The 25,658-nt window shown below is 42.7% G+C and overlaps 1 protein-coding gene across 1 annotated transcript in view; it reads left to right on the forward strand.

Annotated features, from left to right (window-relative positions):
- The window catches only part of PCSK2 (proprotein convertase subtilisin/kexin type 2), a 271,507-nt gene that overhangs the window by 221,714 nt on the left and 24,135 nt on the right, over positions 1-25,658 (forward strand). The window contains exon 8 of the mRNA XM_059134095.1: positions 3,179-3,354. Within this exon, the coding sequence (XP_058990078.1) occupies positions 3,179-3,354 (176 nt within the window). The remainder of the gene's footprint in view (positions 1-3,178; positions 3,355-25,658) is intronic.

Here is a 25,658-nt window from a genome sequence, read left to right on the forward strand (position 1 = left end):
GCTGCCCCTGCGTCCCTGGACGCTGAAACAGTCAGAAGATTAATGCACACTAGCTCTGCTGTTCTGTGCAACACAAAGGGAGCCAGGGAGGGCAAGAAGAGGAAAAGAGGTAGGGAAACAAAAGCTGCAAAGAGAGGGGATAAAGGGCAGGACTGGATGCACCGTACTGGCTGGATGATGAAATGCAGTGTCTTTGTTTGGCACACGGCACAGCTCAGGTCTACTTCTGCAGGGTTGAATTTCTCTCACCTTCTGGTTGAAGCGAGCTGTTCGGTTCTGCTCATCTAGACAAGTCCAAGACTCATTTGGGTTTTCTTCTAGTGGGCAAGTGAAAATCAGCCTCTCTGCGATGTTTCTGTACCCAGAAAGTGGGCACAACTTCTGGCCAAAAGAAGCTGCACTATTTGGTTTACTCTGTGATCAGCAGATCACTATTTCTGAATACATTTTTAAAATAAATAAAATATAGGGAGGCTAAAATCAAAATGGGAGGTTTTAGACTTGCTATCTCTTATAAAATGAACCATAAAACTTAGCCTTGAGGGGTGCCTGGGTGGCTGAGTCTGTTAAGCAAGCATCTGCCTTCAGCTCAGGTTATGACCCCGGTGTCCTGGGATGGAACCCCAAGTCAGACTCTCTGCTCCTTGGGGAGTCTGCTTCTCCCTCTCCCTCTGCTTGACCCTCTCCATGCTCTCACTCTCTCTCCTCTCTCACTTTGCCAAATAAATAAATTAAATCTGTTTTAAAAACACAAACCTTAGCTTCCAGAAAGTTCAAACCAAAAACTATGCTCCTTCTGTATGAGCTTCTCCCCATGGGAAAGGCTGTAAACTGATTATTGGACATGTGTTGGCAAGAATGGTGACCTGATTTATGGATAGAGAAAACCCATAAATGGAAAATCTTGGCATGTTATTATTTATTCTTCTGGACTTGTCATTTCTGTTATAGAGGAAAAAAAATCAGCTAAAGTAATGATAACATACATCTACTCACCAAATATTTCTCAAGCTTAAAATAATGCTGATAGGGCGCCTGGGTGGCTCAGTGGGTTAAGCCGCTGCCTTCGGCTCAGGTCATGATCTCAGGGTCCTGGGATCGAGTCCCGCATCGGGCTCTCTGCTCAGCGGGGAGCCTGCTTCTCTCTCTCTCTCTCTCTGCCTGCCTCTCTATCTACTTGTGATTTCTCTCTGTCAAATAAATAAATAAAATCTTTAAAAAAAAAAATAATAATAATGCTGATAACCTAGGACACAAGACACATGCTCGGTACTCAGAGATCTCACTGTCTAGTGATGAATGTGTTGACCAGGAAGAGCTGTAAAGCAACCGAAAGTGTTTATTTGGGTCTTAGAGATTGCAATCATGGAGACATGGAGTAAAATGACATCCAAACTGTGCTTCAAACTGCAAGCAGGGAGTATGGGCTTACACAGGCAAACCCCACAAGGTCCCGTAACTTTTTATGAAAGAATTATTTGTACTGACAGAGTTAAAGGAAATGTCTAAGGTTCGCTCTTCATCTAACACATGCTACATTATCTCCATCTCAATCCAGAGTAAAAGGATGTTTTCCAGGAGGTGATTAAGGTGTAATCAACAAGTTATAATTGATAAGTCAAAAGTCCATGCAGTTCCCAAACTTGAAACAGGAGATGGGCAGAGGCCTTGCTTCCTGGCATCCTCCCCATCCGATTTTGGACGCCTCTCTTAGCAGTGCTTCCTTAAAGTTGTAATCACCTTCCACAAATGAAACTCACAAGCAAGCAATTATGCTAGAAGGTAGAAAGTGTGGTGCTGGAGGGGCTGGGGTTGGACGATGCAAGCGGAGGAGGGGACTGGATCCAGAATGACAGGCTGGGGATATGCCTACTGAGCACATGGGTTAGTCAGAGAAGAATGAGCATTGTGAGAAAGTGTATGCAAGCACATGGAGTCTGCTATGGGACACTGAGGAGGAAGGAGAGACCCTTGGAGAGGAGACAATTTTATGTCAGTTTCACAGGCCCTGCAAGAACCTGGCTTGTCCTTATTTAAATGGGCTTGCATGCCATGTTGGAGAGTGATGCTTGTGTTCTAGTGTCCTTTGGCCATGGTAAATATACTTAAGAGGTGAAGATCCAGGTTTTGACTGTGTAGAGCCCAGTCCCTTCACTTCATAACTCCCAGAAAAGAAAGACTTAGGGCAGCTGCTCTAACATTCTAGGGTCCTTACCACAAAAGAGAACTAGTGTACAGTGCAGAGAACACTACGGTCCCCAACCGCAATATCTGGAGGGTAGTGATAGAGGGACTAAGTGTCCATCCCATTGGCTGCCGCTGTGCTAACCCTGGAGAGGCTTGTCAGGGATAGTCTGAGGGTGATGTGAACTATGGGTGCCCACCAGTGCACCCCCTTCTGCATCCCCGTGTGCAGCTCAGGTTTACCCACACACAATCGTGGACCACAGGACTCCGCTCCTTTTTAACGTCTCAGCTACTTGTTGGAAGAGCACAAACTTTACATAGATGACATAGGGAAAAAAGAAAAGAAGGAGGGACTGTGTCATGCACCCCATTACTAATATATTTCAGAATGGTCCATTCTACATTTCTGTCCTCTGTAAAACCCCTTCTCAGCTACTGTGCAATTTGGAGTTCTTTTTTCCTGACTCCCCCGATCTCTGCACTGTTCCTGCCCCTCTCTCTACCCCCCCAATCTCTAGGAATTACTCTGAAATATTTAATATCAATTGCATCCCCCCACTGTCCAGACAGTGGGTGTATTTCTCCTCTGAAACTGCCCACCCACCTGTCCATACCCAATCGCTGAAAACTGAGCTTTCAGTTTCAAAACTGGGAAACACTTATCAAGGAACCTCTTTAATAAAGGTGGTCTCTCCCCATAAGAAATTCTAGTCAAGTTTGGGGGGTGGGGAACGATTTCTTCAAATAATTACATAACCAAAGGCATGGGTGGTGTCCCAAAAGGATCGAGTGAGATGATCTGTGCACCCTTCTTCATCCTCTGGAGGTGTAGCCCATCCAGCCTGAGGCTGGACTCAAGATGCCATAGCATCCCACAGGACACCTGGGTGGCAGACCCTCCAACTATACCCAGGACCTGAGCCCTCATCATCACCCTTCTGCCCCACTGGGCGACCAAACGCGGTGTTTCCCTGCCCACATGGGGCCACAGGTATCCGGATGCTGGACCAGCCGTTCATGACGGACATCATCGAGGCCTCGTCCATCAGCCACATGCCTCAGCTGATCGACATCTACAGTGCCAGCTGGGGCCCGACTGACAATGGGAAGACCGTGGACGGCCCCCGTGAGCTCACACTTCAGGCCATGGCTGATGGTGTCAACAAGGTAAGGACTTTGCTGTGGCCACCTGGCCCCTATCCTAGGGTGGGGGACATTGAGGGTGGGAGGCATCCAGAGTAGGTAAGAGAATGAAGCAAGGGTTAGGGAAGGAATCAGAGGTGGGGCTGTCACTAGGAACTTGGAGAAATGGACCCCCAAACAGGGTTAGCAGTGAGAATTTATTGGAGAGGGCTCCTATAAAGGGCAAAGAGGAGGGGGCAAGAGGTTGCAGGGGGTGCCTTCAGACAGCGATGCTGGCCCGATTTGCATAAAGGAATGGGGAGGAAGGAGGGTCATCCTGGGGGCCTATGCTGGCACCCCCACTGTGCCACAGGTCATCTGGGAGCAGGCCCCAGGCAGTGGCATCTGGGTGTGGAAGGGACGGCGCTAGCACCCATGAGTCCCCGGTTTTTGAAGCTGCCCTTCCCTGAGATTAACCCAGGAACAGAGAGAGCCAAGGAAGAAGAAACCAAGACAGAGCCTCCAAAGGGAGTGTCTCCAGTCAGCTGCTCATGTGAGAGGAAAGAAGTTCCCTTCCTACCATCTCAGGGCAGGGTCATCTCCAACAAGACATGAGCCAGGCCCCCAGATCAGAGTCTTCTGAGTTCAGGTCCCGTTTAGGACACTCAGTGTCTAGGTGTATCTGCAAATGACTTGACCTCCCTGCACTACTGCATTTTGCCTGTAAAATGGTGATAAGCATTCATTTCTCCTGGGATCATTGTAAGGTGTCAATGAGATAAATACGCCAGTGTTTGGCACTGGGAATTTCCCCAGGAAGGGTTGATGTTTATCCAGGTCATTATGAACATTTTGTCAATCTCCCCAAAACTTTGTGACATAAAGCCCAGTGTTTTGCTAGTCTTGTGGGTCAAGAACTCAGACAGGGCACACTGGGGATGGCTGGTCTCAGCTCCAACAGTCCTGGGCAGCCAGAGGAAAGCTCCAGACTTGAATTGCCACACCGCTTTGTCTTCGAGAGCTCTTAGGATGGGCCGAGTTCCTCACATTGGCACCACAACACCAGCCACTCAAGAGTACTTAAGTCATTTTGTCTTAGTCTTGTCTTCAAGGTTGGACTTGCCATCAGGTAACAGTGATGCCCTTTCCATGCTTTGAGTTTGCTTATCTAATCAGCCATGGACATAGGAATCACATTTCCCAAGATTACCACATGTACATGGAGTAAGAGTTGTCAGGTCCTAAGTGAAAGAAAGACAAGTATGTCACGTTTAGTGGATGGACTTTGGAAGTGCATTTTAAGAACTTTTAGAAAGTTTTCTTCTTGGATTTTGACCGATCTCAAATGGATGGAATGGTTATAACCATGTTTGGATATATAAATTAGCACCATTATAAATGAACTACAAAATGCATTTGTTCTGTTTAAGTTATTTAAGGTCTATGTGAAATATACATGAACTTATTACTTGTACACTTATATCGCTAAGATAGGTGTGTGTACGAAATACCCCAAACTCAACAGTAGCTTGGAAAGGTAAAAATATTGAAGAAAATTTGAGTGGACAACTGAAGGCTATTTTGTTGTTGTTTTAAAGTGTTAGAAAATGTCAACATTGTGTTTTGTTTTATTTTTAACTATTGTCACTGTTCAATCCCACAACTTACTCATCTTATAACTGGAAACTTATACCATTTGACCTAGGTATGGTCACCCCAGTCCTCTTCACCCCTCACGCCCCAGGCCCTAGTAACTCCCTGTTTCTATGAGTTTGACTTTTTTTAAGAGTCTACAGATAAGTGATACCATCGAGTTATTTGTTTTTCTCTGCCTGGTTAATTTCACTTAGCATAATGCCCTCTAGGTCTGTCCACATTCTCAGAAATGGTAGGATTTCCTTCTTTTTATGGCTGAGTGTGTGTGTGTGTGTATCTCGTATTTTCTTTATGCATTCATGCATTGATGGACAATTCGGTTGTTTCCATGTTTTGGCTGGTGTGAATAATGCTGCAGTGAAATTGGGGATGCAGATACGTAAAGACAGCAATTTCATTCCCTTCAGATTATCCCAGAAGTAGGACTGCTGAGTCATATGGTAGTTCTGTTTTTAACTCTTTGAGGAACCTGCACACTCTTTTCCTCAGTGGTTGCACCAATTGACATTCCCACCAACAATGCACAGGGGTTCACTTTTCTCCACGTCCTCACCAACACTTATCTTTTGATAATAGTGAAGCCAACTTTTTCAATACTTTTTCTGAGGTCAGAGAATATGTTTTCCACACCAACTATCCTCAGAGAACATAATAAAAAAGAAATATTTCCAAGAGCTCTTAATTAGGGGAAAAAAATCCTCAGAAATTGGCCTCACACTTGAAAACATGATGGATCAGCTGTTCAATCAATAGTTATGGAGTTAATATGTGAGTGACATTTGTTGGTTGAAAGATTAAAAGTCACATAGAAATCTGTAACTATAGTGAACACCAATGGTGCCCACCTACATCTCCTTTATCAGCCTTGGGGGGCACCCCCAGCTGATAACTCATGACTTCCCCTTCCCTGGAGAATTGAATTACCCTGGCCTATGGGAGACTTTCATCCAGATGGTTATGCCCACACACACACCCAGGAAGCTGCCCATAACCAATGACTAATTCAAGGTAGAAGAGACCAGCCTGCTTGCTCCCAGCAGGGATTACTCTGAAATGTCATTTATTACCTCAGAACCTCCAGTGAATCAGGCCAAAGCTTAACTTAACTTGAGAACATGTTGTTTGGGGTTCCTTCATTGCCTATCTTGTTTCATTCCCTCCTTGGCAGATTTCCCCCTCAGTATTTGTTCTCAGTACACCTGGTGAGGCCAAGTCCCTACTTCAGACTCTGCTTCCAGTGAACCCTCTCTGAGACATTATCTCATTGAGGTTCACTCTTTCCCTTGACTGACAGGAAGCTCAGAATCAAATTTGTGTCTAACAATGTAGGTTTTCATAGGCTAAGTTTTCTGCTATCCCATTTTCTCCCCAATTGTATACTGGGAAGTATACAATTTGTAAAAGAATTGATTAAATGAGTTCCATTTGATTCCATTAAATTTAGCTGTAAAAAGCCTAACTTTGGGATCCTCAAATTGTTTCTTTCTTCCACAATTCCTAGTTTTAATGGACTAAACCATCTCACTGAACAAAATTTGACAGAGTCTGCACCCTAAACAATAATAAACAGTGACTCAAACAAAGTGCCACCCTTTAGAGCAGGGGTCCACCAACCTTGGCCCACAGGCCTGACCCAGCGCACTAGCTATCTTTGCAAATAGTTTTCTAGGCCGACCCATGCCTTTGTGTCTTTGCAAACATAATTTCTCTTCCAATCAGGGCTGTCATAGTCTCTTCATGTAAGAAAGCACATGGGGGCTGGGATGATGGCATCATCCACAACCCCTCTTGTGGCCTGTCATCTCCATCTCCATCTTCACTAGACAGCTAGCACTGCATGAAAGGAGGTCTGCCTCTGTTGCAGGGACTTTTTTTTTTTTTAAGAGTTGGCATGAAATCAAAGAGCTGAGCTTGACAGCTGGGAGATCCCAGTTCTCACCTCAATCCCATCCTGTGTTGGCCATAGGAATTCACACAGTCACTTAGGTTCTCCAAACCTCACTTTCTTCTTCAGTAAAATAGTCCATATCAGTGGTCCTCACTGTGCAGCCACTGGACCACCTGCAAGTTTGCAAGGGATACAGAGCTCAGCCCCATCTGCCCACCTGTTGTATCAGAGTCTGCATTTTAACAAGGTTGCCCTTACGTTTGAGAGGTGCTTCTCTAAATGATTTCTAGAATACGTATCTCATAACCCCAAGATACTAAGACCACAAGATAATGTGGTTTTGAAAATCCCCCATTGACTAGGAAAGGACAGTAGAGGTGACTTGTTTTCTGGAAGTAATGGCACTGTGCATCTTCATCTGGGTGGTAAGGTGAGGGGATTGATGACCAAGCTGGATGCTCTGGTGTTTCTCTGAGCTGCAGGAGCAAGGGCTCAGGTGGCTCAGCTTAAGGGGTTTCTTATAGGGACACACGATGAGGGACAAGATCGATGGGATGGATTAGAGCAGGATCTCATCCATTCTGGGACCAGACATATATTCTGGATCCAACATGGCTGCAGGATTCTGGCCACAGCACATGTGGAGATCCCCATGGGAGCTCCCATGGGCACAGGGCTTGGCTGTTCTCTCGTGCCTGTCTCTCTTTGTGTGTCCCTCTCTGAATCCACTGTTCCTCTTCCTTAGGGCTTATGTTCATGTGCTACGTCTGCATAGACAAGACCCCCCAGCAGCCTCATTTGTCATAACCTGTCAGCTCTACTAGGGCCTCCATCTCCCCCACCACTCCTATGCTTGAGGGGGAATCTTGGCCCCAAATTAGGGGAGATACTTCTCTCTCTGGTAGGTTCCAAAACTAACAAATGTAGGTCCTTTGGACATGTTTAGAACTTGAAGGGTCAGAAGTCAGTCAGAAGGTTGCTAACAGAGCCTCTTTCTTTTCTGTTCTGATAATATCAAGTAGCAGTTGTCACCATTGCACAGGTTTTGTCGAGCACTGGAGGGGAAGTTTCCTCTGAACAGTTGAATTCTTTCAGAAGTCTCAATAGAAATATAACACCATGAGCTTCTCCCGTCTTATGGGTGAAATTCTTCTCCGCGCCCCCAAAATTTATATGTTGAAATCCAAACCCTCATCTCAGAATGTGACATGATTTGGAAATAGGGCCATTACAGTTGTAATTAATTAAGATGAGGTCATCCTGGAGCAGGGTGGTCCCCTAATCTGATATGACTAAGTGTCTGTATTAAAAAGGTAATTTCGGACACAGACACACGGGAAGAACTCCCAGAGAACACAAAGGCAGAGATCAGGGTGATGCCCCTACAAGGCAAGGAAGCCCCCAGCAGCTAGGAGAGAGTCTTGGAACAGATTCTCCCTCCCAGCCTTCTCCCTCCCTGCTGACACCTTGACTTTGACTTTGCAGAACAGCTAGACAATCTATTTCTGTGGTCCACACCACCCACACTTTGTTACAGCACATCTAGAAAACCATACACCTTCCAGTCTTAGAATGGAGATTTGGCCAGACTCCAGCAGTGCAGAAACAGCATGGTCACTTTTTCAGTTATCCTTGATGTCACCTGGCTCCCTTTCGGATAGCTAAGACAGCCGAGCATTGATCCACTTACAACTTATTCACATCTGACACCTTGAGAGGCAGTCTTCCTTCGCTTTCTAACATCATTCCTCAAAGGAGAAGCTTGCAACAATTCCTGTGTGCCATCATCAGCATTCAGCCCATCTAAGAGCCACAAGGTCCCCTGACATTTGAAAGGCACAGTACCATTTACAGAGAGGGCTTACCAACAGGATGGGGGCAGGGGTAGGAAGAGGTGGTGCCGCCCCATTTCAGTGCCTCAATGAATTGGAGGTGTTAGGATGAAATTTTGATACACAAACAGCTTGTTTGGTTACTGTGTTGTTCACTGTGTAGCTGGAGAGAAAAGGTTGCATATCCAAGGACCCAGGACCAGGTGACTACCCTGGGGAACACTTGGCAGATGTCATCCTTCCCCAGCAGACAGGGATTTCCACTGAGAAGCATTTTTTGACACCCAAGGCCAAAAAGAGAGATATGTAAGTGACATCTGTCCTCGGTCTGAATTTACGATGCACATGGCATTCAATGCAGCGAATTCCCGAGTGGCTGCTGTCATTTCCCATGGACTTCTGAACTGCTCCCCACATCTCAAGTCTGGATGTGTCTCTCTCCTCCATCTGTAGCCTCCCCTGCTGCAACTAGAAAGGCCCTTTCAAGTGTGATTGTTCTGGAAAGCATGCCAACTGCACCAAAACTTAAAGAGAAAAATTGTTATGACTTATCTTCAGATGACAGTGTGTAAATATTTTAGAAAGTGAAGTGAGTATGATGAAAAATACATGATTTCTCATTCGACTTTCCCCCAAGCTGTGGGAATGGTTCTTTCCTTGTTTCAAGGTGACATTTTTTGGGGCAGAATTGTAGAATCTTGTACGTGTTGGTGTATTATACATGAGCAAAGAGCTCCTCTCAGTTATTTGGTCTCCTCTAAAGGGAAGTCTGCCTCAGAAAGGTAGCCTCCGCCGAAACAAAGGAGGCAAATAATTACCTCGCTCACAAAGGTAGGTCTTGTGCTTGCCTTTGAATTTTAGCGTCTTGTGGGTACATTTTGTTTGACAGACATAGCAATGATAAAGGAAGAGGAAGAGGAAAAGGAGGCTGAAGGACCTTTTGGGGGATGCACTGTTTGCCACAGATCCTACCACTCCAAATTATCTGACCTCTGTTTCACACATAAACATCACCTACCTGGCTCCTTACAGATCTGAGTTTGCATTTTCTATATTTCTTCAGTGAATGCTTAAATGAGGCAGCAAGGAGCAAAGAAGGGAAAAAGAAAGGAAATTTTTTCCCTTGATTTGTTTTTTTCCTTTTTATAGTCTACATGATGACCATACAATAAAAGCATTTTTCACATTTTATATGGGAAGTAGGTGATAGTCATAGACCCCTGAATTATGAGATATCCAATAACTGACTTCTTTCTTAGTTTGGCATCCCATAAAAGCAGACCCCAAGACAAGAATTGAGTTCATGTAGTTGCTTTGGGAACTAAAGGGAGGACCAGTAATGAAGGGGGAGGTATGACAGGGAAGAAAGGGGCCAATGAAGAGTGTGTCATCGAACCAGCTACCACTGGGAACAACTGGAGCTTAATTCTACTGAGAAACTGGAAAACCATGCAGAACAGGCACTGGAGTCATCCCTGCCAATGGCAAGGGAACTGGGGTTAAAGTCATGGTCAACCTAAATGGCACAGCACTCTTGGTCCAGGGGCAGGTGTGCAGAACAGGCTCTTGGGAAAAAAAACCCTTCTACAAAGAGAGGCCTGTGCTGGCATTTGGAAATCCCCAGTGCACAGAAGGGCTAAGGAATGTGGGCTTATGCCCACTGCCACCTGCTACAATCTCCAGAGTGCAGTTTGACAAAACCTAATCCTGGGCTTAGAGTCCTCACTGTCTGGGTAATAAAGGACCAGTAGGGTGATGTGTTTACTGGTCAGAAAGATTCAGGCCTTGCAGAGACTGGTAGAGTATCAGAGCCCACGTGTTGGGGGACCACAGGGTCTCACATTGCCCTGACAACCAGAAGAGGCATTTAGACACTAGAGGGCCTTGAAAGTGACAGTTGATTCATGAACTTCTTTCCACACCTTGAGGAAGTGCAGCTACCCAGGGCAACCTGTGGTACGTCTGTGGCTGGCTCTGATGGCTATATCCCAGCCTCTGATTAATCATGGTTCAGGGTTGCTACTGGAGGGAGCATCTCAGGAATATTTAAAGACAAGGCTACAGACAGTCCTCTGAAGCACAAGTGAGACAGAGCTTTGATTGTTAATCAGGCAGTCCCTGGGGGATTGCACAGGACAGAAGCACAGAACCTAGCTCTTTGGGCTGGAAAGTACAAAAGAGGGATTATTTGCAAAATGGTGGCTTGAAGGGCCCCATGCAGGCCAGGGAGATGGAGGGCTGCCCAGGGAGACAGTGATGAACTGGGCATTGGCAGAGCAAAGCCCTAGTGCAGCCGCTGGAATTTAATCAAAGCAGTGGGTCTGACATGGTGGAAGTGAGTGCAGGGGCCTCTGGAAGGCAATGGATGCCTCCTGCCAAGGAACTCTCAGGAATACTCCATGAGTCCTGATTTATGCTCTGAAATCAAGCAAAGGTTCATAGTTGGGCAGGAGCTGCCAAAGTGTGGAGTCTGCGACCCACTCTCTGAAATGATGGTTGCAGTTACAGTCCCTCCATTCATTTGTGATAAAGAGAAATGGGAGACTGGTTGGCGGCTTTTGGGTGATTCCTTTCAAGTACTGGCCAGCCTGAGAAGGGATGGCCAACCATGATGGTTTCCCATTTTTAGCACTGAAAGTCCCACTTCCCAGTCAAATCGCCAACACTCGGTCACTCCCCGTGGCTTTATTCGTGGTAATGACTTACCTGAACCCAGAGAAAACCCCAGTCAACTTGAGGGATTGACATGAATGTTAACCATTCACCAATTCCAGTGACATCAGAAAGGCTAATCATGGTGCGTTTGGATCCTTCTAGAAATGAGACAGGGTTGCATAAGAGACTTCCCTACAAAGCCTAGATGTGGCAAAACAGGTAGTAATTAGAGGCAACAATAGCAGGCACCATTAAACATGGCCTTGAATAAAGGATTTAATCAGAATTAAGGGCAATGTACCACCCTCTGTTTGGCTTTTCTGGAACTTGTGACACCCCCAGGGCAGTCTTGAACTCCTGTGGAACCTGATGGAGACACAAAGCAGACTCCGTGATCCAGGAGCAATTGCCCAGCTGCACTGTCCTGGTGGCTGGTTCACAGGAGCTCTTTAGGGGGACTGACTCCAGCTCCCCACAGGGAGAACCTGCTCATCAGCTCACACCTGGCTGGCTTTTCTCCCTTTCCCATTTCATATTCCTCTGCCCCTAACACATGCTTCCTGAGATCATCCCTCCCCAAACTAACTACTACTCCCTGGTCCTTGTCTCAGTGTCTGGTTTCGAGGAACATAAAATGGACCTAGCCCCTTTCTCCTAGAGGTGTATCCAGTAGCTTTCTGAAAGTAAGCCTAGCTCCTTACAGGAGGATCCATTCACCCTTCGTCCCCATTTAAGGACCTTTGTGCATTCACCACCACTTCCAGCACTGAGTACAGAAAAGAGTAGAAGTGATAAATCATGAACCCAACCCAATGGGAATATAATTCCCATTGTATTTTATGGGACATATACTGTATGGGAATATAATTAATCGCTTATATTGTGACAGAGAGGGACTCTCTAAGCATAAAAGCAAAGGGAAAATATTTACCAAAATATGTAATAAATATTACTACATATAACCTTTCAAAATTTCTGCAAGTCTGGTCATGGTTAAAACTCAGCAATGGATCCATGGGGATTCATTATAGTATTCACTCTACTTTCGTTGTGCTTAGCATTTTTCAGATGAAAAGGTTTTATTCATCCCCCAAAGTAAAAAGCATTTCAGTAGGTGGATAAGTTGTCAAAAGGAAGAATACACATTTCAGGAAAAATGAAAACAGCAGCTGCTCTAATATTATACAGATGGCTATTTGTGGCTTGGGATAAAAATTCCAGGGACTGCATCATAGAGATTTCTTTCAATGCTATATCTGCTAGAAGGCAAATGGAAGTGAATGTGATGAACTGTATCAGTCAGGAGAGGCTACATTAAGTTGTGGTAACAAAGAGCTCCAAAAGCTCAGAGGCTTCAAATCACAGGGGTTGATTTCTCATTCAGCTACACATCGCCATGGCCACTAGGGGGCTCTGCTTATCAGTTTCTCAGGAAACAGAGCTGACATCTGGGACATTGCTAGGCACTGTGCAGAGGGAAAGAGGGTGTTCTACAGCCACTGGAATTGACTAGTAAACAGTTCAGCCTAGAAATGACACTATGTATCAGCCACTCCCACTCAAAACTCATTGATTAAATTGGCTTACAAGACCCCACCCAACCACAAGGGGATCAGAGACCCAGACAGTGGACAGCTAGAAATATAAGTCATATAGCACCAATGACTACTACAATGAGTCCAGAAGAGCTGCTAGGTGACTCAAAAGGTAACCAGGGATCTAGTGAGGACAAACACAATGTCAAAGATGTTTGTGAACAGCTTGGGTAAAATTGTTCAACAAACTGTGAGCGCAGAAAGGCAATAACTGTAATTCAGTACATTGTTTCATAGGGCTGCCCAGGCACCCCTTATTCAGAACTTTAAAACTTAGAAGCAGCCTTCCATGTATGTGTAAGAGAAAGAGTAAATAAATTATGGAATGGCTATTTAATACAACTAGCAAAAATTACAACATAGAGGAATATTTAATTATATCAGGAAATGTTTTGCTATTATATTATAGTAAAAATACATTTGAAGCAGGACCACCAAAATGGATATATTTTATGATCCTAATTTCATTCTTTAATCTATCCTTATACTTCACATTTGTATATTAAACTAGCAGGGATCCACAAAATATCACCAGGGATTTTCTATTCGTGGAAGATTATAAAGGATTTTTATTTTCCTCTTCAGGGTCTAGATTTCAATTGCTCTATAATAAACATGATTTTTTGCAATAAAAATGCAATAACTTTTTTAAAAATTACGTCAGTGTTGTATTAAGATGTCCAGGTGAATGGAAAACAAAAAATTAGTATAACCGAGTGTTTAGGAAGAGGCTTCCCTCCCTGGTATCTGCAAGCAGGTAATACCAGTGGGTGGGAGCCTGGTCTGGTCATTTGCCCAGATCACTACACATTGGTATGAGCAAGAGGGACTGACTCGCTTTGACCCCATTCTTCTCAAAGTGGGATTTTCACCTCCTAGGGCTGGTGATGTGCTGGGCAGGGGTACATAGAGCTACAGCACCAGTCTCTGGCTAGAACTTTACTTTAGCTGACGGTAAGCAATTTGAGACATTATTTTTTATATTATGAACAAAATACAAAATCTGCATGAACTTTTAAGGCATTTGCAAGGGGGAGAGTGATGTCAGCATCATGGCAGAGTGAGTCAATCCCTTTGTTTCTGACCTTTCATTTTTTTTTTAATTTTTTTAATTTTATTTATTTATTTGACAGAGACAGATCACAAGTAGGCAGAGAGGCAGGCAGAGAGAGGAGGAAGCAGGCTCCCTGCTGAGCAGAGAGCCCAATGCGGGACTTGATCCCAGGACCCTGAGATCATGACCTGAGCCAAAGGCAGAGGCTTTAACCCACTGAGCCACCCAGGTGCCCTGTTTCTGCCCTTTGATTTATAAGTAGGGCATCCATAGCCCAATAAAGGCCCCTCTGCACAGCACACCAGGACTTCAGAGAGAATCTAACATCTGTATACCTGAAGGTGGGTGGATTGGACCTTGTGGAGGACACAAAGTCAAGAACATTGCAGCAGAACGCAGAGAGCACCAGCAGTGGTGACAGTAACCCCAGTGACCCTGGCAGTGGCAGTGGCCCCAGAGACCAAGATAACCCCAGCAACCCGGGACAGCAGCAGCACCCATGATCCCAGCACACCCGGCAGCGGTCCCAGCGACCCTGACAACCTCAGCACTGATGATGACCCCCCTGCCCAAATGACTGTGACAGCTTCAGTGATCCCTCCAGAAGAGCAGGTGGAGGGTGGAAAGTGTGTGCTCCCAAATACAGCCGTAAAGCCCTTAGGGAAGAGAGGAGGAGGCAGGTGGGGGTGGGGGGAATCTGTGCTATATCGCCACCTTCTGGAAACCAAAAGAAAGGCCTTTAATTCCCAACCTCTTGAACTATTAAAATCAAAGGAAAACAAAACTTTACCAAAATGAGAAAGGTATTCACTACTTCGAATGTGCCAGCAGAGGCACATCTCATCAAACACCATGAAAAAAATCACAGTAATAAGGTATCACCAAAAGAAAATAATAGTTCCCCAGCAACCAGTCTCCAAGTCGCAGAAGATTAGGATCTGATAGAGAACTCAAAGTAGTTGTTAGGAAGCCATTCAGCAAGCTCCAAGAAGACTCACAAAGGCAATTTAATGAACTTAGGAACAAAATAAAGAGAAGGAGTACTTTGCCAAGAAGACTGAAATTCTGGAGCTGTAGAGCTCAGTAGATGAGATGAAGAATGCTTTAGAGAGTACTGGAAATAGTACAGATCAGATACAAGAGAAAATAGGTGAGTTGGAAAAATCAAAATCTAGAAATGATTTAGGTGGAAGAAGAGAAAGAACTAAGATTTTTAAGAAACAAAGAAAAAACTATCAGACTCTCCTAGAAGGACAAACATAAGAATAATGGGTATACCAGAAGAAGAGAAGGAGAGGAAGACAGGAGGGCTATTTAAAGAAACAGTAGCTGAAAATTTCCCAAACCTGAGGAAAGAACTAGCCAAAGCTAATAGGTCCACAAAGCTAATATGTCACCTTACTATCTGAATGCAGGAAGACCCTCTTCAAGACCTATTATTATGAAGCTGTCAAAAATTGATGATCAAGAAAGACTGTTAAGGCAGCCAGGGTGGGGGACAAGAATGTAACCTACAAAGGAACCCCTATTAGATTATCAGCACATTTCTTCAACAGAAACTCTACAGGCCAGGAGAGAGTGAAATGTCATATTCAAAGTATTGAAAAATAAAAATCTCTAACCAAGAATATTTTATCCATTAAATTGACCCTCCCAAATGAAGGAAAAAAGCAAACATATAGCTGAGGGAGTTCACCACCATTGAACCTACCATTTAAAAAGCACCATTAAAAAAAACTATTTTTTTAAATTAACCTACCATAAAAGAATCATTTTATATATTAAATTATTTTATTATTTTATCATATTAGTTATTTTATCATATTAAATTATTTATTTAATTTTATTAACCTACCATAAAAAAATATTTAAAAATGTTGAAAGTGGCTCTTCTACCTAAAATGAAAAGACAAAAATACCCCAAATTTTTACTAAAGTGATGGATAAAGTAAAAATTATAACCCTCTTTTAGACTAGGGTATTAAATGATTGTAGCATAAAGTTTAAAAGAGAAAAGCATTAAAAATAAACATAGCTACCGCAAACTCACAGCATAAAAGGAGCTAATTTGTGACAACAAAAGCATAAAAGGAAAGGAGGAAAATGCCAGAACCTGTAGAGTCAAATGAAGGTAAGTTGCTGTCAACAGAAAAAGGACTATTTTATCTATGAGATGTTTTACATAAACCTCATGGGAACTACAAAACGAAATCTAAAGCAAAGACAAAACACTTAAAAAGGTTGGCAGGTGGGACATTGAATAAATTATCATAGAAAACCACCAACCTAAAAAGTAAATAAACGAAAGAAAAAGAAACAATGGAGATTCAAAACAACCTGAAAACAAGATAAAATGACAATAGTAAGTCCTCATCTATCAATAATCACCTTAGATGTAAATGGATTGAACTCACCAATCAAAAAGAACAGAGCATCTGGATAGATTAAAACAAAGACCCAAATGTATGCTGCCTTCAGGAGACTCTTCTCAGCTCCAAAGAAAAACATAGAGTCAAAAGTGAAGGAGCAGAGGATGCTACCCCAAGAAATGGTAACCAAAAGAAAGTGGGTGTAGACATATTTTTATTAGACAAAAGAGATTTCAAGCCAAAATTGGTAGCAAGGGACACAGTGGGACATTATATAATTATGATAAAAGAGTCAATAAAAAATCTTCCTGCACTTATGAGAGGGTTACATCCCGATAAACCCATCACGAGTTAAAAATATAAGTTGAAAATGCATTTAATACACCTAACCTACCAAACATGCTAGCTTAGCCTAGCCTACCTTAAGTGTGCTAACAACACTTACATTAGCCCATAGTTGGGCAAAATCATCTAACACAAAGCCTAGTTTATAATAAAGGGTTGAATATCTCAGGTAATTTTTTGACTACTGTACTAAAAGTGAAAAACAAAATGACTATATGGGTACGGAATGGCTGTAAGTATATCAGTTGTTGGCCTTCATGATTGCGTTGCCACTGGGAACTGCACCTCGCTACTGCTACCTGCTCTCAGGAGACAGTACCGTACTGCATAGCACTAGACTGGGAAAAGATTAAAAACTCAAAATTTGAAGCACGGTTTCCATCCATGAATATCATTTTTGTACCATCAAAAAGTCAAAAAACCATAAGTCAAACCATCATAAGTCAGGGAACCTCTGTTCATCAAGAAGATTATAGCAATTATAAATATATACACTTCCAACATCTGAGCACCAAAATATATTATGCAAATGCTAACAACTCCCAAGGGAGGACTATACAATAGTACAATAACAGTAAGGGACTTCAATATCCCACTATCAGCAATGGAGAGATTGTGCAGACAGAAAATCAACAAGAACACATAGGAGTTGAACCACACTGTAGAACAAATGGACCTAGGAGACATATAGAGACATATAGGAGACACTTTCTGGTCTCCAAAGACCAGAAAAACAGTAGAAAGAACAACAACAGAATACACATTCTCAAGTGCACACGAACATTCTCCAGGATAGATCATATGATAGACCACAAAACTAATCTTAGAAAATTGAAGATTGAGATCACATCAACTATCTTCTCTGACCACAATGGCATGAAATTGGAAATCAACCAGAAGAAAGTGAGTAGATCTTCAAATATGTGGAAAATAAATAGCACATTTCTAAATAACCAATGAATCAAAGAAGAAATCAAAAGGAAGACAAATTATGTTGAGATATATTAAAAGGAAAATACTTCATATCAAATTTTGTGGGATGCAGGAAAAACAGTTCTAAGAGGAAAGATTATAGCAATTAACACATATTAAGAAATTAGGGGGGAAAAAAAGGAACTAACTAGTCAAGCCCAAAGATAACAGAAGAAAGGAAATAAAAGAGCAAAAATAAATGAAACAAAGACCAGAAAAACAGCAGAAAGAATCAGCAGAACTAAAAACCATTACTTTAAAAAGATAAACAATAATGACAGCTAGACTAATTCCTTAGCTACACTAAAAAAGAGAGAGAGAGAGAGAGAAGACTCAAATAGAACTTGAAGTAAAAGAGGACACATTACTATGGATACTACAGAAATACAGAGACTTACAAGAGACTACTACAGACAAATATATGCTAACAAATTACATAACCTGGTACAGATGGATAAATTTATAGTAACACACAACACACCTAGAATGAATCAGAAAAACAGAAAACCTGAACAGATCAGTAATGAATTAAGAAATTGTCAATGATGAAAAAACTCCCAACATGGAAAACTCTAGGCCAGATGACTTTACTGGTTAATTCCACTGAACTTTTAAGGAGGAATTAGCACTAATCCTCCTCAAAGTCTTCCAAAACATTGAGAAAAGGGAACACCTTCAAACTCATCCTAGGAAGACAGCATTATCTTGATAGCAAAACCAGGTAAGGATACCACAAGAAAAGAAACTCTAGATCAACATCCCTGATGAATACAGATGCAAAAGTTCACAACAAAACATTAGCAAATTGAATTCAAGAATACATTAAAAGCATTATACACTACGATCAAGTGATATTTACTCTTGGGATATAAGGGTAGTTCAACACATGCAAATCAATAAATGTAATTCATCACATCAACAAAATGAAGATAAGAGCCACATGGTATCTCAACAGATAACTGGAAAAGCTTTTGACAAAATACAATATCATTTCAGGATAAAAAAATCTTAATAAATTGGATATAGAAGGAACATACCTCAACACAATAAAGGCAACAATCCCGCAGTTAACATTATATTCAATGGAGAAAATTTGAAAAGATTTCCTCGGAGATCAGGAACAAGGCAAGGTCACCTATTTAATATAGTATTAGAAGTCTTAGTTACAACAGTTAGGGTAAGAGAAAGAAATTAAAAGTATCCAAATTAGGAAGGAAGATGTAAAATTTTTGCTATTTGAGGATGATATGATGTTTTTAGAGAAAAATCCCAAAGAGGCCACCAAAAGTTGGAATTAATGATTTCAGTCAAGTGACAAACTGCAAAATCAGCTTACAAGAATCAGTGGCACCTTAAAAAAAAAAAAAAAAAGAATCAGTGGCATTCCTTTACACTAAGACAAATCACTGGAAAAAAGAAATAAAGAAAACTATCCCAATCAAAATAGCATCAAAAACAATAAAATACTTAGGAATAAACTTAAGGAAGTTAAAGAGCTGTACGATGAATTCTACAAGACTTTGCTCAATGAAACTGAAGACACAAATGAAAGACATCCCATGCTTGTGGATCAGAAGAATAAATATTGTTAAAACAGCCATACCACTCAAAACCATCTCAGATTCAATACAATCACCATCAAAATACCAAAGAAACAATCCTAAAGTTTGTGTGAAACTACAAAAGGCCCTGAATAGCCAAAGCAATCCTGAGAAAAAAGAACAAAGCTAGAGGTATCACATTTCTTTTTTTTTTTTTTTAAAGATTTTATTTATTTGACAGAGAGAGATCACAAGTAGGCAGAGAGGCAGGCAGAGAGAGAGAGAGGAGGAGGAAGCAGGCTCCCTGCTGAGTAGAGAGCCGGATGCGGGACTCGATCCCAGGACCCCGAGATCATGACCTGAGCCGAAGGCAGCGGCTTAACCCATTGAGACACCCAGGTGCCCCGAGGTATCACACTTCTTGATTTTAAACAGTACTGCACAGACACAGTAATAAAAACAGTATGGTACTGGCACAATAATAGACACATAGACCAATGGGATAGAATAGACAACCCAGAATTAAATGCTGGCATATAAGGTCAACTGATATTCAACAAGGAAGCCTACATTACCCTGGGGAAAGATCATCTCTTCAACAAATGGTTTTGGGAAAACTGGAGAAACACATACAAAACAATGAAACCAGCCTTTATCTCACAGCACTCACAAAAACTAACTTAAAATGGATCAAAGATTTAAATATAAGACCTGATACCATGAAACTCCTAGAAGAAAACAGGGAAGAAGTTCATCAATATTGGTCTTGGTAATGATTTTTTTGTACATGATGCTAAAAGCAAAAACAAAACAAAAAAAAACAACAAAAGCAAAAAACCAACAGATGGGACTACATCAAACTCCAAACTTCTGCACAGCAAAAGAAACAACGAAGTGGGGGGCGCCTGGGTGGCTCAGTGGGTTAAGCCTCTGCCTTCGGCCCAGGTCATGATCTCAAGGTCCTGGGATCGAGCCTCGCATAGAGCTCTACTCAGCAGGGAGCCTGCTTCCCCCTCTCTCTCTGCCTGCCTCTCTGCCTGTGATCTCTCTCTCTCTGTCAAATAAATAAAATCTTTAAAAAAAGAAAGAAAGAAAGAAAGAAACAACGAAGTGGGACAACAACCTACAGAATGGGAGAAAATTTTTGCAAACTATGTATCAGATAAAGGGTGAAGATCCAAGATATACAAAGAACTCACACAACTTAATAAAAAAAACAAATTCTATTAAAAATAGAAGAACTAGGGGCACCTGGGTGGCTCAGTGGGTTAAAACCTCTGCCTTTCGCTCAGGTCATGATCTCAGGGTCTTGGGATCAAGCCCCACATCAGGCTCTCTGCTCAGTGGGGAGCCTGCCTCCTCCCTTCTCTCTCTCTGCCTGCCTCTCTGCCTACTTGTGATCTGTCAAATAAATAAATAAATAAAATCTTTTAAAAAAAAAAAATAAAGAAGAAGAAAAAGAACTAGATAGTCATTTGTCCATAGAGGATATACAAATGGCCACTAGGCATGTGAGAAGATGCTTAAGGTCACTAATCATTGGGGAGATACAATCAGAACCACAACAAAATGTTATCTCACTCCTGTTAGAATGGCTAGCATCAAGAACACAAGAGACAAATGCTAAGAAGGATGTGGAGAAAAGGGAGCGCTTGTGCACTGTTGGTAGGAATGCAAATTAGTGCAACCACTATGGAAAACAATATGGTGACTCTTCAAAAAGTTAAAATAGATTCTACCATGCAATCCAGCAATTCCCCCTCTGGGTTTATATCTAAAAGAATAGGAAACCAGATTTTGACAAGACATTTGCATTTTTATCACAGCATTGTTCACAATAGCCAAGATATGGAAACAACCCAAATGCCCATCCCTGGATGAATGGATGAAAAAGCTGTGGATCCCAGGGCACCAGGGGGGCTCAGTCAGTTAAGCATCTGACTCTTGATCTCAGGTCAGGTCTTGAGCTCAGGGTCATGAGTTCAAGCTCTTGAGACTACTTTTTTTAAAAAAATGTGAATTATGTATGCAATGGAATATTATTTGGCCATGAAAAGGGAGGCTATCCTGGCATTTGCAACAACACATTATGCAAAATGAGAGCAGTCTAACAGAGAAATGCAAGTATCATTTGATGTCACTTATGTGTAGAATCTGAAAGAGTCAAACCTGTTAAAAACAAAAACAAAGAGTACAATGGTGGTGACCCTGGGATGGAGGGGAAGGGGACCTAAAACTGATGGTGTTTAAGGGTACAAACTTCTAACAAGTAGCAAAGAAGCCATAGAGATCCAGTCCACAGTATAATGGATACAGAAATTACATGGCACTCTAATGAAGGAATATGATCAATCTTGCTTCAATGGCAGTCATATTATAATACATAAATGTATCCAAGTAGGGGTGCCTGGGTGGCTCAGTGGGTTAAAGCCTCTGCCTTCAGCTCAGGTCGTGATCCCAGAGTTCTGGGATCAAGCCCTGCATTGGGCTCCCTGCTCAGCAGGAGCCTGCTTCCGCCTGTCTCCCTGCCTGCCTCTCTGCCTACTTGTGATCTCTGTCTGTCAAATAAATAAATAAAATCTTAAAAAAAAAAAAAAAAGTATCCAAGTAATACACTGTCCACCTTAAGTTTGCAAGATATAACATGTCAAATTGATTACATAATAATAAAAAAAAAGAAATTTAAGGCTTGTGAGAGGCTGCTTTAGGCTATGCCCTTAAAAAGAGCAAGTTCAAGGGACACCTGGGTGGTTCAGTGGGTTAAGCCTCTGTGTCCGGCTCAGGTCATGATCCCAGGGTCCTGGGATTGAGCCCCGCATCAGGCTCTATGCTCAGTGAGAGCCTCTCCCTCTCCTCCCCGCTCATGCTCTCTCTCACTATCTCTGTCTCTCTCTTTCTCAAATAAATAAATCTTTAAAAAATAAAATAAAATAAAAAATAAAAGAAAATAAAAACAAGTTCCAACTAACTGCCTTTTGCCAATAGGTTAGAGTGTTAGCCTTGGCACCGCTGACACTTTGGGCAGGATGGTTGTTCCTTGTGTGGGGGTGGGTGTAGTAGGGGGTTGTCTGGTGCCTCATAAAAGCTTAGCAGCACCTTGGCCTCTATCCATGAGAAGCTCATAGTGCATGCACACACATCTTCCCACTAGATGCTAGCAATGAGCATCCAAAATGCCTCCCAGTGGTGTCCCATGGCCCATTGGAGCACAAAATCTCCCCCAGGTGAGAAACTCATTTCATGAAAACTTTTGAGAGACATTAATCTAATCCCGCTAAACTCTGGTTCAAAGAGACCCCTGGTTCAAAGACGGAATCCAAAGTAAAGCTGTACCATGTATTTTTTTTTTCATCAAAATGCACTTGCTTTCTTAAAAAATAAAAAAATTAAATTAAAGCAGGAGGGGAGAAGGGAACTCCGGTAAATAAAGGGTCGGGGCAAATCTGACCTGCACTACCAAACAAGGGTTGGGAGGGTGTCAGCAGACAGCCCACTCTCGAGGGCCCCTCTCCCTCCTGTCGTGAAGACTGCTACGCCATTGCCTCCCGAGTGTCTGGGTGAGCTTCTCACACCGCAGTGGGGCTTTGGTTCTCCTTTACCACCTGTTCTCCAGATAAAATTCCCTCTGTTGAACTGCCCAGAGTGGCAATATTTGCCTGACAGAACCTTGATTGATACAGTACATGTATTAGGATGTTAAATTTATAAGTTGACTTGGGGAAAATGGCCATCTCTGGGATGCTTTCTTTCTATCCAAGAGCATGATGGGTTGATGTGTCTTTCCATTGGGTCAAATCTTCATCTGTGTCCCTCCAGAGAGTTTCAAAGTCTTATTTAGTCCTTAGCTCTTTTTGTCCTTTTTTTTTTTTTCATTTTGTGAGTTTCTTTCTATGTTTTTTATCCTTTGTGTGGCTAACATAAATGGTGCCATGTGTAGGCTTGCTGTAAGGATTAACGTGTAGTTAAATATGTTACTTAGTACTTAGTACTAAGTACTTAGAGCAGTACCTGGGATACAGTAAGTGGCCTAGTAGTGCTGCTTCTATTTATCATCTTGGTTTCTTCCACGGTATTGTCCCACTGATTATTGTTGCAATATGGGTCCTAGTTGTTCTTTCTCTGTTTCTGCCCAGCTCCTGTTCAGTAGGAACTAGGAGCAGAACTGGATCTTGGGGCATCATTTTTACAGGAAAATGAGGTGTGCCAATCACAGACCCATCCCATGTGGCTATGAGAAGTACACCTCTAGTCCTTCTATAGATACCCTTTTCCCATGCGACTGTCCCCAGACTATTTGGAGACTATTTGGTGCTGATACCGAATCACTAGTACCGTGGATGTAACTACTGTTACCTGATGTAACACACACACACACACACACACACACACACACACACACCCCTTAGGAAAACAAAGCTTAATATTCCTAGGAACCCCGGTATTCTTGTGGGCAGGTCTGACAGTACAATGCAAAACTGATGTTTGCGGCTTACTCTTAAGAAATAGGCTGACAGTTGCCCTCTGTGAGCCAGCAGCTTGCCAAATTGCCCCAAAACACAATAAAGTAACCACGATTCACATCCTACTCCGGGTCTCTAGGTCTGCGGGGTTGTTCTGCCGATCTGGGCCAGCCTCGGCTCCTCGGAGCTGGTCTCACACGTGCACCTGTGGTCAGCCTGGGGGGTGAACTACGGACAGGCTCGTCTGGGGTGGGTGTTGTCGGGGCAGTGAATCTGACTGTGCTCTATCATCAACCAGAAGGCTAACAGGTTTGTTTCACGTGCGACAGAATTGAGAGAGAAGAAATAGGCACAGAGCTTCTTGAGACCTATGCTTGGAACTGACAACAGCACTACTTTCCACCCCTTTCTCTCGAGCAAAGCAAAGACGAGAAGCCAGATTCAAGGGCAGGACTACAAAGTCATTGTAAAGAAGGCATAAATACAGAGAAGCCTGACAAATGAGAGTCACAATTGTCTCCCGCACACCCGACACCACAGTGACAAGGTGCTGATTTCCTCTCTGCAAAGGTTTCTTTTTCGCACTAGTAGCCCAACTGTGGTTTGGGTCTGGGGAATTTCCACATCTGGTGGGCTTTGCCCATTCACACGAATTCACACCTGTTCTGCTTTCATCAGCTGCCACTGCTTGATGTTGAGCCCAGTCTGAGTCTGTTTGAGAGGGCCATCCCCTGTACCAGCTCTCAGGATGGTAAACTTCCCTCTCTGTCCTGGTTTCTGAGAGCTGGTTTCGATGGCGTTTTCCAGTATAGATTGACCAAGACGTTGCAGGCCGTTCTCAACTGGCGACTGAATAAATCTTTGTTGATGTATCGACTCAGTCAGCCACGGGCTGATTAACTCCAAGTCCTGTTAGAAGCAATCGAAATGTCTTTTCTCACTGTCAGATGACAGACAGATCTTGGAGGTAATCTGGTCATCTCCTAGCCTTCTGACATCTCTGCCTGGATGCCCTTGAGTCAGGACCGTAGTGCCCTGGTGGCCATGCAGGGACAGACTTTTTCTGCCACAGCAGTGTGTCTTCTTGCCCTTGAGGGTTACAGAGCCACCCTGGGCCAGGCTGTACACCTGTGCTCACTACCCACACCACTGCTCTGCTGTACCCACTTCGCCTGCAGGGGAACAAGAGGAGCCTCTGCCCAACTGCCCCCAGGGTCAGAACATAGGAAGACAGAGGGAATGGCCACTTCTGGGTTGTGGAGATAAAGCGAATAGTCCTGGAAGACAGAACGGGAAAAGAAACACATACACAATAAGAACAAGGTGAACTGTAGGTATTTGTAACTAAGCTTACCGTTCATAACTAATTAGCATAGGGCAGTAATCACTGTGCATATCATTTTGTATTTGAAGTTATTTTTATTTATGTTAAACTTTCTTCCTATATTTGGTGTTCCCTTACACAGATTAAAATGTCATATACTACTGTGTTTAAAGGAATTCTAGGGGCGCTTGAGTGGCTCAGTCAGTTACGAGTCTGACTTTTAACTTCCACCCAAGTTATGATGTCAGGGTCATGAGGTTGATTCCCATGTGGGGCTCCATACTGGGCGTGAAGCCTGCTTGGGATTCTCTTTCTCCCTCTCCCTCCACCCCAACCCCCCAAAAGAATTCTAGTATGATCCAATCAGGTAAAAAAATATATATACACATGAACATGTATATATATATGATTTGCAAGATTTTTATATTTTGGAGTAAAATGTGCATCTATATATATGTAAATGCATTTATAAGCAATATATAAAATCAAAGAGATATATAAATATCTTTGACCTCTTAGAGAGCTAAATATAAACCTATATGTACATTTACATTTTTGCTGAAAAGTGTCTGAAAGGAGGAACAGGAATAGAGGAGTAATGATTACAAGTAGGAAGGGTTTTTCCTTAATTTTCTTTTCAATATACTCTGGTTTTTTT

The sequence above is a fragment of the Mustela lutreola genome, chromosome 9 (genome assembly GCF_030435805.1).
Source record: "Mustela lutreola isolate mMusLut2 chromosome 9, mMusLut2.pri, whole genome shotgun sequence".
NCBI lineage: Eukaryota > Metazoa > Chordata > Mammalia > Carnivora > Mustelidae > Mustela > Mustela lutreola.